The 12523-nt window shown below is 40.9% G+C and overlaps 1 protein-coding gene across 2 annotated transcripts in view; it reads right to left on the bottom strand.

The window, feature by feature from the left end:
* LOC139755121 (protein argonaute-2-like) overlaps positions 1–11378 on the bottom strand; it is a 196267-nt gene extending 184889 nt beyond the window's left edge. The window contains exons 1-2 of one of the 2 annotated variants that reach the window (XM_071673262.1): positions 9999–11378; positions 3243–3414 (exon numbers count right to left, since the gene is read on the bottom strand). In XM_071673262.1, the coding sequence (XP_071529363.1) occupies positions 3243–3414; positions 9999–10023 (197 nt within the window). In that variant the 5' untranslated portion in view covers positions 10024–11378. The remainder of the gene's footprint in view (positions 1–3242; positions 3415–9998) is intronic. The other variant, XM_071673261.1, reaches the window with a different exon arrangement.
* Positions 11379–12523: the final 1145 nt, after the last annotated feature.

Genomic DNA, 12523 nt, shown 5'->3' with positions numbered 1-12523 from the left:
AGAGAATGAGTGAGGAAAGATTGACCAAGAGGATATATGTGTCGGAGGTGGAGGGAACGAGGAGAAGAGGGAGACCAAATTGGAGGTGGAAAGATGGAGTGAAAAAGATTTTGTGTGTTCGGGGCCTGAACATGCAGGAGGGTGAAAGGAGGGTAAGGAATAGAGTGAAGTGGAGCGATGTGGTATACCAAGGTTGACGTGCTGTCAGTGGATTGAATCAAGGCATGTGAAGCGTCTGGGGTAAACCATGGAAAGCTGTGTAGGTATGTATATTTGCGTGTGTGGACGTATGTATATACATGTGTATGGGGGGGGGGGGGTTGGGCCATTTCTTTCGTCTGTTTCCTTGCGCTACCTCGCAAACGCGGGAGACAGCGACAAAGTATAATAAAAAAAAATATATACAAATTTATATATACACATACACAGACATGTACATACATAAACATGTCCATATTTATACTTGCTTGCCTTCATCCATTCCTGGCACCACCCCATCCCAAAGTAAACAGCATCGCTATCCCTGCTTCAGCGAGGTAACGGCAGGAAAACAGACAAAACAAGGTCACATTCATTCACTCTCAGTCTCTAGCTGTCACATGTAATGCACCAACACCACAGCTCCCTTTCCACATCCAGGCCCCACACACCTTTCCATGGTCTACCCTAGACATCTCACATATCCTGGTTCAGTCAACTGCTAGCATGTTGACCCCAGTATACCATATCACTCCAATTCACTCTATTCATTGCATGCTTTACACCCTCCTGTATGTTCAGGCCCCGATCACTGAAAATCTTTTTCACTCCATCCTTCCACCTCCAATCTGGTCTGCCACTTCTTCTTCCCTCCCACCTCTGACACATATATCCTCTTTGTCAATATTTCCTCATTCATTCTCTCCACATGCCCAAACCATTTCAAAACACCCTCTTCTTCTCTCTCAACCACACTCTTTTTATTTCTAAACAGCTCTATTACCCTTTCATTGCTTACTTGATCAAAACACCTCACACCACAAATTGTCTTCAAACATTTCATTTCCAACACATTCACCCTCCTCTGTACAACCCTATCTATAGCCCATGCCACGCAACCATATAATATAGTTGGAGCTACTATTCCTTCAAACATATGCATTTTTGATCTCCAGGGTAATGTTCTCTCCTTCCACACATTCTTCATCGCTCCCAGAACCTTAGCCTCCTCCCCCCACTCTGAATCATTTCCATGGTTCCATCTGCTGTTAAATCCACTCCCAGATATCTAAAACACCTCAATTCCTTCAATTTTTCTCCATTCAAACTTACATCCCAACTTACTTGTCCCTCAACCCTACTGAACCTAATAACCTCGCTCTTATTCACATTTACTCTCAACTTTCTCCTTTCACACACTTTCCCAAACTCAGTCACCAACTTCTGCAGTTTCTCACTTGAATCAGCCACCAGAGCTGTGTAATCGGCGAACAACAACTGACTCGCTTCCCAGTCCCTTTCATCCCCAACAGACTGCATACTTGCCCCTCTCTAAAAAACTCTTGTGTTTACCTCCATAACCACCCCATCCATAACAAAACAAACAACCATGGTGACATTACACACTCCTGCTGCAGACTAACCTTCACTGGAAACCAATCACTCTCCTCTCTTCATACTCATACACATGCCTTACATCCTTGATAAAAACTTCTCACTGCTTCTAGCAGCTTACCTTCCACACCATATATTCCTACGACCCTCCATAAAGCATCTCTATCAACCCTATCATATGCCTTCTCCTGATCCATAAATGCCAAATACAAATCCATCTGTTTTTCTAAGTATTTCTCACATAAATGTGAATAAGAGCAAGGTTATTAGGTACAATAGGGTTGAGGGACAAGTCAATTGGGAGGTAAGTTTGAATGGAGAAAAACTGGAGGAAGTGAAGTGTTTTAGATATCTGAGAGTGGATTTGGTAGAGGATGGAACCATGGAAGCGGAAGTGAATCATAGGGTGGGGGAGGGGGCAAAAGTTTGGGGAGCGTTGAAAAATGTGTGGAAGTCGAGAACATTATCTTGGAAAGCAAAAATGGATATGTTTGTAGGAATAGTGGCTCCAACAATGTTATATGGTTGCGAGGCGTGGGCTATAGATAGAGTTGTGCGCAGGAGGGTGGATGTGCTGGAAATGAGATGTTTGAGGACAATATGTGGTGTGAGATGGTTTGATCGAGTAAGTAATGAAAGAGTAAGAGAGATGTGTGGTAATAAAAAGAGTGTGGTTGAGAGAGCAGAAGAGGGTGTTTTGAAATGGTTTGGTCACATGGAGAAAATGAGTGAGGAAAGATTGACAAATCCACTCCCAGACATCTAAAACACCTTACTTCCTCCAATTTTTCTCCATTCAAACTTACCTCCTAACTGACCTGTCCCTCAACCCTGCTGTACCTAATAGCCTTGCTCTTATTCACATTCACTCTCTGCTTTCTTCTTCACACACTTTACCAAACTGATAAAATATATACATAATAAAATAAATAATGAATTTTACCAGTACCATCATTATCAATATTAAGATCACATGATCCCAATGGATAAGGGAAAAGAATAATACCCATACATCTCCTGGACTCATAATAAGAGATCAAATGGGGCACAAGTTTTGGGGTTAGAAATCCTTCCCTCTTTATCATTTTATATAAGTACGAACAGAAGTAGCTAATCAAACACTTTTCATTGAAAGCTTACTTCCTGGTACATTATTACTATGGAGAGAAAGGCAAGTTATCAAAAATCTGAGTATGGATTGTTAAGGATATCAACATTATTTTAATCATTCACAAGGTTGTTAGGTTAGATTCAATCTTACATAAAACAAGTTAAGTCCTTTGGGCCACATTCTGTGAATTTTCAAATGCTCTTTTTAGAACTTAAAAGTATAATGTGCAGAATGCACATTAAACTGTTTACCACTGTCACTGAATGATCTACAGATTGGTTTCCTAAATTCATTCAATAATAAGGCCCAAATCACTGAGATGACTCCTCTACCTATGTTTCTCCTGTTTCTAATCTCAGTATCTGATAAGTTTTGATCTAAAAACTTGAAAAGTAAATAACATAAGGCCTGCTGGATACATGAATCCTACCTTCAAAATATCAACAACTAAGAATTCTAACTCAAAAAAAAAACAAGAAAATTTTTTATTCCCAGATCTTGACAAGTTAAAAAATCTATAAAAAATTAAAAGACTTACATGCGTTTCTTCTTGGGCATCAGTGATTCTTGTCTGTTGAGTTCATTTATCACAACATCATAATGGTACAACCAAACATGTTCATCAGATACAGTTACTTCAAAAAAATTTGCTGTTAGAGATATCTTTCGGCCGAGAGTGCCAACATCCTTCCGAGTTGGCAGATGGGGATCTAAAACATGAAAGGAGGTCCAGCATTAGTTACCTGATTCAGCCACATGCTCTGAAAAGAATTGCCAAGGAATGCAGAGAAGTAAAAATTCAATTTTGACTTGAACAATAAACAACAGCAATTACAGTGCTTTACAAAAATCAAGGTTTTCCATGGGAAAGTATAAACAGACCTCTAGTAGTGCTGGGGATGCATTCCTGGTCAAAGAACTAAAAATTGGAAAAGAAGTGCTACAAAGGGCAATCAATACATGGCTCTAGTATAGATGCATACCAACAGCACCAATGCTCACCTTTAAGTGATATACAACGGCTTCCCTAGGCTATTAGCTTTTCCCACTGGCTTAGCACATATATCAGACAAACTGACAGACCTAAACCAATGTGTATTGTATGTTTTTAAAGAAAACTTTTCAAGAGCTTGATGGATTCTTACCTTTTTCTGTTCTGTAGCTAAAAAAAAAATAATCCCAACAAGAGTCAGTGTTGTAATGAAAGAGCTCTATGCTAAAAGGGGTCTGTCTATTCCCTCTGCAAATGGGGTGGTAGTATAAGTGATGATAATTGTGATGGCAGTGTTGAGGTGCTGGGGTATGAGACGTGGATAATAAAGAATAATGTAGGTTTTGACATTCTATAAATCTTTTCTCTGCAGTGCCATCTGTCCCATGAGCTCAAGAGATTCACCATGATATTTTCTTACGAAAATTAGACTTACGACCTTCTAACCCTTTACTTTACTGATGGGGAAACTCTGGCTTCCTCATCCATTATTATCATTCCAAAATTGAAGTAGCTTGCTTATTTTGTGCTCACCTTTAACCAATCAGACATCAAAATAGATGATATCACCAACCCAATCCCTCCAGAAGCTTCAAATTCACAGATCATAGGCATCAACCCAAAAGCAGTCAGTCAATAAAGAAAAGAGCTAAAAAAAAAAAAAATGCAGACACTGCCTAAGAGAGCAAAGCCTTCTCTCCTGTGATCTGTCCTTACCTCCATAAGATATTGATCAGACATCCTACCAGCTGCCCCTCTCAGGGAATTTACATCCAAAAGTCCCTCTTTTACATGCCTATCAATCAATACATAATTCAATGATGTCCAGTGTATATCTCTTTTTCACCCAGGCATTCCCAATCACCAGTTCTTTTTTAGTACAACTCCACAAGCTTTTCACCATTTCCATTCAAAATACTGAATACCCCATGCGAACCAATTATACCCTCAACTGTCACATTGCTTACCTTTGCATTTATATCACTCGTCACTAATAACCAGCCTCATGCACCAAAACAGCAGATATGATCACCCAGCTGCTCCCAAAACACTTGCCTCTCATGGTCATTCTTTTCATGGTCAGGTGCATAAGCACCAGTAATCACCCATCTATTGCCATCCACTTTCAGCTTTACCCACATCAATCTAGAATTTACTTCCTTACAAGCCAGCTGTTGACAGCAGCTGCCCAAGGTGGTACTACCATCCTGACTGAGGAATATAAACATGGTGCCCACAACCATCTCACACTATCTATGTTAGGATTGCTGGTCTTACTTTCAGTCACATCAAAATTGGACTACTGGCCTAGTCCTTCCATCATCTTACAAGCATCATACACCTACTCAAACCTTTTTTGTTTGCCAACTGCTGTCCACGAAAGCATTTCTAATTATCAGCATGACGAAGTCCAACAAATCTCTGGCATCTAGTTCCTGGCATCACCGGGTGCTAAGAATCAGAAGTACCAGTCCCTCAGGTGCAGAAGTACCAGTCCCTCCCATTACCTTTCCCTCACTGTTAAGCCTTCCTCATTTTCTATTCACTACACGAACATTTGTGATCTCTCAAGTAACCTCTCCTCTGTTGAACACCATGTCTTGTACCTCTCCTAATATCTTACTTTTCTCTGGTACACGGTTGTCTAATGTTCTCTCTAGTCCCCTTTTCATTTATTTATTTTTATTTTGTTTTGTCGCTGTCTCCCGCGTTAGCAAGGTAGCGCAAGGAAACAGATGAAAGAATGGCCCAACCCACCCACATACACATGTATTTACATACACGTCCACTCACGCAAATATACATAATTATACATCTCAATGTACACATACATATACACACAAAGACTTATACATATATACACATGTACATAATTCATACTGTCTGCCTTTATTTGTTCCCATCGCCACCCCGCCACACATGGAATAACAACCCCCTCCCCCCTCATGTGTGCGAGGTAGCACTAGGAAAAGACAACAAAGGCCACATTCGTTCACACTCAGTCTCTAGCTGTCATGTAATAATGCACTGAAACCACAGCTCCCCTTCCACATCCAGGCCCCACAGAACTTTCCATGGTTTACCCCAGACGCTTCACATGCCCTGGTTCAATCCACTGACAGCACGTCGACCCCGGTATAACACATCGTTCCAATTCACTCTATTCCTTGCCCGCCTTTCACCCTCCTGCATGTTCAGGCCCCAATCACTCAAAATCTTTTTCACTCCATCTTTCCACCTAATATTTGGTCTCCCACTTCTCGTTCCCTCCACCTCTGACACATATATCCTCTTTGTCAATCTTTCCTCACTCATTCTCTCCATGTGACCAAACCATTTCAAAACACCCTCTTCTGCTCTCTCAACCACACTCTTTTTATTACCACACATCTCTCTTACCCTTACATTACTTACTCGATCAAACCACCTCACACCACATATTGTCCTCAAACATCTCATTTCCAGCACATCCACCCTCCTGCGCACAACTCTATCCATAGCCCACGCCTCGCAACCATACAACATTGTTGGAACCACTATTCCTTCAAACATACCCATTTTTGCTTTCCGAGATAATGTTCTCGACTTCCAAACATTCTTCAAGGCTCCCAGAATTTTCGCCCCCTCCCCCACCCTATGACTCACTTTTGCTTCCATGGTTCCATCCACTGCCAGATCCACTCCCAGATATCTAAAACACTTTACTTCCTCAAGTTTTTCTCCATTCAAACTTACCTCCCAACTGACTTGACCCTCAACCCTACTGTACCTAATAACCTTGCTCTTATTCACATTTACTCTCAACTTTCTTCTTTCACACACTTTACCAAACTCGGTCACCAGCTTCTGCAGTTTCTCACATGAATCAGCCACCAGTGCTGTATCATCAGTGAACAACGACTGACTCACTTCCAAAGCTCTCTCATCCACAACAGACTGCATACTTGCCCCTCTTTCCAAAACTCTTGCATTCACCCCCCTAACAACCCCGTCCACAAACAAATTAAACAACCATGAAGACATCACACACCCCTGCCGCAAACCTACATTCACTGAGAACCAATCACTTTCCTCTCTTCCTACACGTACACACGCCTTACATCCTCGATAAAAACTTTTCACTGCTTCTAACAACTTGCCTCCCACACCATATATTCTTGATACCTTCCACAAAGCATCTCTATCAACATACATATATACATACATATATATAAACATACACAAACATATACATATATACACATGTACATATTCATACTTGCTTGCCTTCATCCATTCCTGTCGCTACCTCACCACACACGAAATAGCATCACTACGTCCCCGCTTCAGCAAGGTAGTCATGAAAACAGACAAAAAAGGCCACATTTGTTCACACTCAGTCTCTAGCTGTCACGTGTAATGCACTGAAACCACAGGTCCCTAGCCGCATCCAGGCCCCACATCTTTCCATGGTTTACCCCAGATGCTTCACATGCCCTGTTCAGTCCATAGACAGCATGTTGACCCTGGCATACGACATCACTCCAATTCACTCTATTCCTTCTACTCCTCTCACATTCCTGTATGTTCAGGCCCCGATTACTCAAAATCTTTTTCACTCCATCCTTCCACCTCCAATATGGTCTCCTGCTTCTCCTTCTTCCCTTCACCTCTGACATATATGTCCTCTTTGTCAATCTTTCCTCACTCTTTCTCTCAATATGTCCAGACCATTTCAATACACCCTCATCTGCTCTCTCAACCACACTTTTTTCATTTCCACACATCTCTCTTACCCTTTCCTTGTCATGAGTCCATACCATTTCAACACACCCTCATCTGCTCTCTCAACCACACTCTTTTTATTTCTACATATCTCTAACCTTTTCATAGCTTACTTGACCAAACCACCTCACACCACCTATTGTCCTCAAACTTACCTACCACACCATATACTCTTAAAACCTTCCACAAAGCATCTCTATCAACCCTATCATATGCCTTCTCCAGATCCATAAATGCTACATACAAATCCATCTGTTTTTCTAAGTATTTCTCACACACACATGCACTCTCTAAAGCAAACACCTGATCCACACATCCTCTACCATTTCTGAAACCACACTGCTCTTCCCCAATCTGATGCTCTATACATGCCTTCACTCTCTCAATCAATACCCTTACATACAATTTCCCAAGAATACTCAACAAAATTATGCTTCAATAATTTGAACACTCACCTTTATCCCCTTTGCCTTTGTATAATGGCACTATGCATGCATTCCACCAATCCTCAGGCACTTCACTACAAGCCATACATACAATGAATATCCTTACCAACCAGTCAACAGCAAAGTCACTCCCTTTTTTAATAAATTCTCTGTAATACCTTCACCTTCGCAAGATAGTGATCAGACATCCCTCTAGCTGCTCCTCTCAGCACATTAACATCCAAAAGGCTATCTTTTACATGCCTATCATATTGCCCTGGTTCAGTTCATTAACAGCACATCAACCCTGGTATACCACATCATTCCAATTCACTCTATTCCTTGCATGCCTCTCACCCTCCAGCATGTTCGTTCAGGCCCTGATCCCTTTAAATTTCACTCCATCCTTCCACCTCCAATTTGGTCTCCTGCTTCTCCTCGTTCCCTCCAACTCTGACACATAGATCCTCTTTGTAAATCTTTCCTCACTCATTCTCTCCATGTGTCCAAACCATTTCAACACCTTCTCCTGCTCTCTCAACCACATTGCTTTTATTTCCACACATCTCTCACCCTTTCATTACTTACTCAATCAAACCACCTCACACCACACATTGCCCTCAAACATTTCATTTCCAACACTTCCATCCTCCTCAGTACAACCCTATCTATAGGTCAAGCTCACAACCATATAACAATGTTGGAATTACTATTCCTTCAAACATACCCACATTTGCTCTCTACAATAACGTCTCTCCTTCCACAAAATCTTCATCGCTGCCAGAACCTTCACCCCATCTCCCACACTGTGACTCACTTCCGCTTCCATGGTTCCACTTGCTGCTAAGTCCACTTTTACCATTTCCTACCAATAAGTAGTATGTTTTGTCCACAACAGGTGTCACAGGCAGTGTACATGGTTATCAGTATGCAACTTTACATGTATGTCATGCTTTCCCTAGCACTGTACTCATGGACCCTCCATCATAAGTTATCTTAAGTTCCTGCAACACAGACTGTTATGAGGAGCTTCATATTCTACAATCACCAGTGCATATCATTCTCAAGGGGATAATGTTCAGTATCAACACCAGGTGATACATTACCTCGGAGGCCAAACGACATAAGTCGTGAACTAAAATGTTGAGACATATCTTGAACTTAGGGGATTCATAAATATAGGGGTCGTAATTAACTTGTAAAAAATTTTGAATATGAAGAGGGACTTAAATAGATTATCAGAATGAGCAGGTACATGGAAAATGGAATTCAACATAGATAAATGTACAACACTTAGTGCAGATAAAGATAGGAACACTAATCACAAACTGGACAATATTACTATTGGTAAAACAACATGAAAGAAATTTAGGAGTACTGGTAAGCAAGGATCCTAAGCCATGGCAACAATCAATGTGCGTAATAAGGCTAATAGGATGTTAGGGTTCATCAGTGGGACTGTCAGCAATAAAACTCCTAGAGTATTATTGCAACTTTTAATTTGCGTTGGTGAGACCACATTTGGGATTATTCAGTATGGTTTGGGATCCATACTATACAGTTGATATAGATCATTTAAGGGTAGTACAAAGGCGAACGACAAAAATTTTCCCTGGAATTAGAAACCTCAATTATGAAGAAAGGTTAAAAAGACTGAATTTACAATCACTTAAGAGGAAGAGGGACAGAGGGGATATGATTGAAGTTTTACATGGGTGAAGGGCATTAATAAAGGTAACATGGATAAAGTTCCTAGAATGGCGCCAACAGATAGGACATGAAATAATGCATTTGAATTAGAAAAAATAGGTTTAGGTCCTATGTGGGTAAGTATTGGTTCAGGCATAGGGTAGTAGATTCATAAAACAAGTTGGAAAGTACAGTAGTGGAAACTAGGTCTTCAAGTAGCTTGAAACGAAGGATGGGTGTGTTTATGGGTTTAGGCGGTTGGCTGCAAGTTGGACAGACTCAGGACCTGCCTAGCAAGAGCCTACAGGCCTCTTGCAATGTCCTCACTCATGTTATCATTAAACACTGACAACTCTTAAATCACACTGAATAAACCCAGTCCTTTTCTGCCAAGACTCTCACGGTCTTTGGCCTTACGTCTTACCATCTTGCATTTCCTTCCAAACCATCGCTGCGGAAAAACTCAGGATGTACGTCAGCTAATCTCTCGCCAGGTCTGCAGTTCTGTCCAAGGTTTGCTGTGTACTGTACTTGTCTGTAAGTTACTCAATAAGTAAACATCTGGAGCGACGACACCACGGACGGATAACGACTAGCGCTCAACATTGTCAACGAAGAAACAATTGAATGTCCATATTTTCTAAGGAATATCTATATTACTACTTTCTTGCACTGTACATACACTGTATTTTCAGTATTGACCTTATATCTCATTTTTGTAAATATTTTGAGCATTAATTTCTTATCTTTTATTGAAATACAATCGATATGAATACCCCAGTGCACAAAATGCCTATTATTCTCGGCAAATTGTTCAAGTCCTGATTATTTCAGTGATGAAAATTATGGGTACAGATGTGCGCTGTCTTGTGTAAAGCAGTTAGCGATTGCCTTCTATCGAGATCTTGATGAAGTACTTAAACTACTTTGTATTTCGTCTTTTTGAGCTTTCCATTATAAAAGGTGAAGTAAGAAATAAGAGAGCATAGAAATACGAACTGAATAAAACTATGACAGGTAGCGTAAGATGGTGCAAGGTGTTCCGCCCAGAATAGTTCGTGAAGACACGTTTCATTCGTGTTCGTATCAGGTACATGTGAATAGGGAATATTGACTGATGGTCTATAAATTGCAGGTCAAGCTATTTCTCTTAACGAATAATTCATGATGCTAATATCAAAGAATCATACCCTTACACCCAGCAGCTCCAGGCTTCACGTAACCGCCCACTTTAGCTGAATAAGGCTATACAGATTCAGTTGACTCAGTCAAAACAGACGTCCATCTAAATGACAAGCTGGACCTCAGACGAAGTTTGTCAAGTGGTACAGTTTCTTTCTGATCCCCTTCCCTTCTACATTAGTCACCCTGTTTTTATCCACTAGTTTTATTCTTTGAGCTGTAAGGCCAAAAAGGGTATGGAAGATGAGAGAAGGGTGGAATGGAGGTTTGTTGATTTTCTGCATTTGAAGGCTTATCCACCTATACTCCCTCCATGATAAATGTAAATGAATATAAATTCCCGGGGCCCTTGTACCCTTATTTCATTTGCCGTGAACTTAAGTTACACAGACTTGTCCAACCACCTGACTCAGGCAATACATACCAGTCCATCCACCTGACCCAGGCAATGTAAACCCGTCCTTCCTGCTGACTCAATATACACAGACTTGTCCATCCACCTGACTCAGGCAATATAAACCCATCCTTCCTGCTGACTCAATATACACAGACTCGTCCATCCACCTGACTCAGGCAATATAAACCCATCCTTCCTGCTGACTCAGTATAAACAGATTCGTCCATCCACATTACTCAGGCAATATACACCTATCCTTCCTGCTGACTCAATATACAGACTCGTCCATCCACCTGACTCAGGCAATATAAATCCATCCTTCCTGCTGGCTCAATCTCCCCAGACTCGTCCATCCACCTGACTTAAGCAATAACAAACCCGTCCTTCCTGCTGACTCAATTTACAGACTCGAACTACATTGTCCTTGTTCAATGTAACTGTTGATGTATATCTTATGTTTTCAGTCAGTGAGCCACGCCCTAATCCCATTAACTACGTAATACCCAATGCCGTGTGTCGCTATTTTTCTAAGTATACAATATCATAACTCACCCCGATCAGCAGTTTCAAATACTTAATCAAAGAAGGAGAGAATGTTAGAGATATGACTTCCCTTATGTCAACCCATGTTGAGAATCCCTAATAAGATCATGACCCACCAAGTGTTCTTGTATTTGTCCGCTATGATTGATTCGAGAGGACGGTAATTGTAATTAGAGGTAATGGATCTATCCCCTTAAAAATGGGAACGACATTTGCTGTTCTCTATAGCTTAGGAACCACGGCCTGATTCCAGAAACTGTTTAAACACATTTAAAAGCGGAACACTTGCTTCCTCCTTCCATTCTTTCAAGACCCTTGCTTAAATACCATCTGACCCAGGACTCTGAACGAGCGCGTTTGTTTGAGCGTCTATTCCACTCCTGCACGAAAATGTAAACATTTTCTTTCTTTATGGACAAATGCGTTTGTAGGGCCTATTCCAAAGAAGGGCAGTCACTCTAATCCTTTCAGTTATTGCTATATGTTGCTCTGATCTTTCAACTTCTAAAGTCTGAATGTCTACCTTAGTCGCATTTCCTGAAGCATCCTTAATCTCAGTCATTCCTTTCATCACCACCATGGCAGGAGTTTCACAAAAGCTTTTTAAATCCAACTTTAGAATTTTGTGTATTAGGATTGCTACGGAAAAAACTGGATTGTCCTCTCTATCATCTGTAACCTCTAATCACGATTCCGGTTCAAAGGTGGTGCTTATGCTTATTTCAAGTTAAACACTGTTGTTACATGCCCCAAAGAACCTTGAGTCTCCAAATTTTAATGTTATGGGGCTCAAGGTCTGTCTCCCTACCACCACACTTCCCTGTTTC

Source organism: Panulirus ornatus, chromosome 18 (assembly GCF_036320965.1).
Source record: "Panulirus ornatus isolate Po-2019 chromosome 18, ASM3632096v1, whole genome shotgun sequence".
Classification (NCBI taxonomy): Eukaryota; Metazoa; Arthropoda; class Malacostraca; order Decapoda; family Palinuridae; genus Panulirus; species Panulirus ornatus.
Note: the sequence above shows the minus strand (reverse complement) of the source record. Positions and strands in the feature narration are given on the sequence as shown.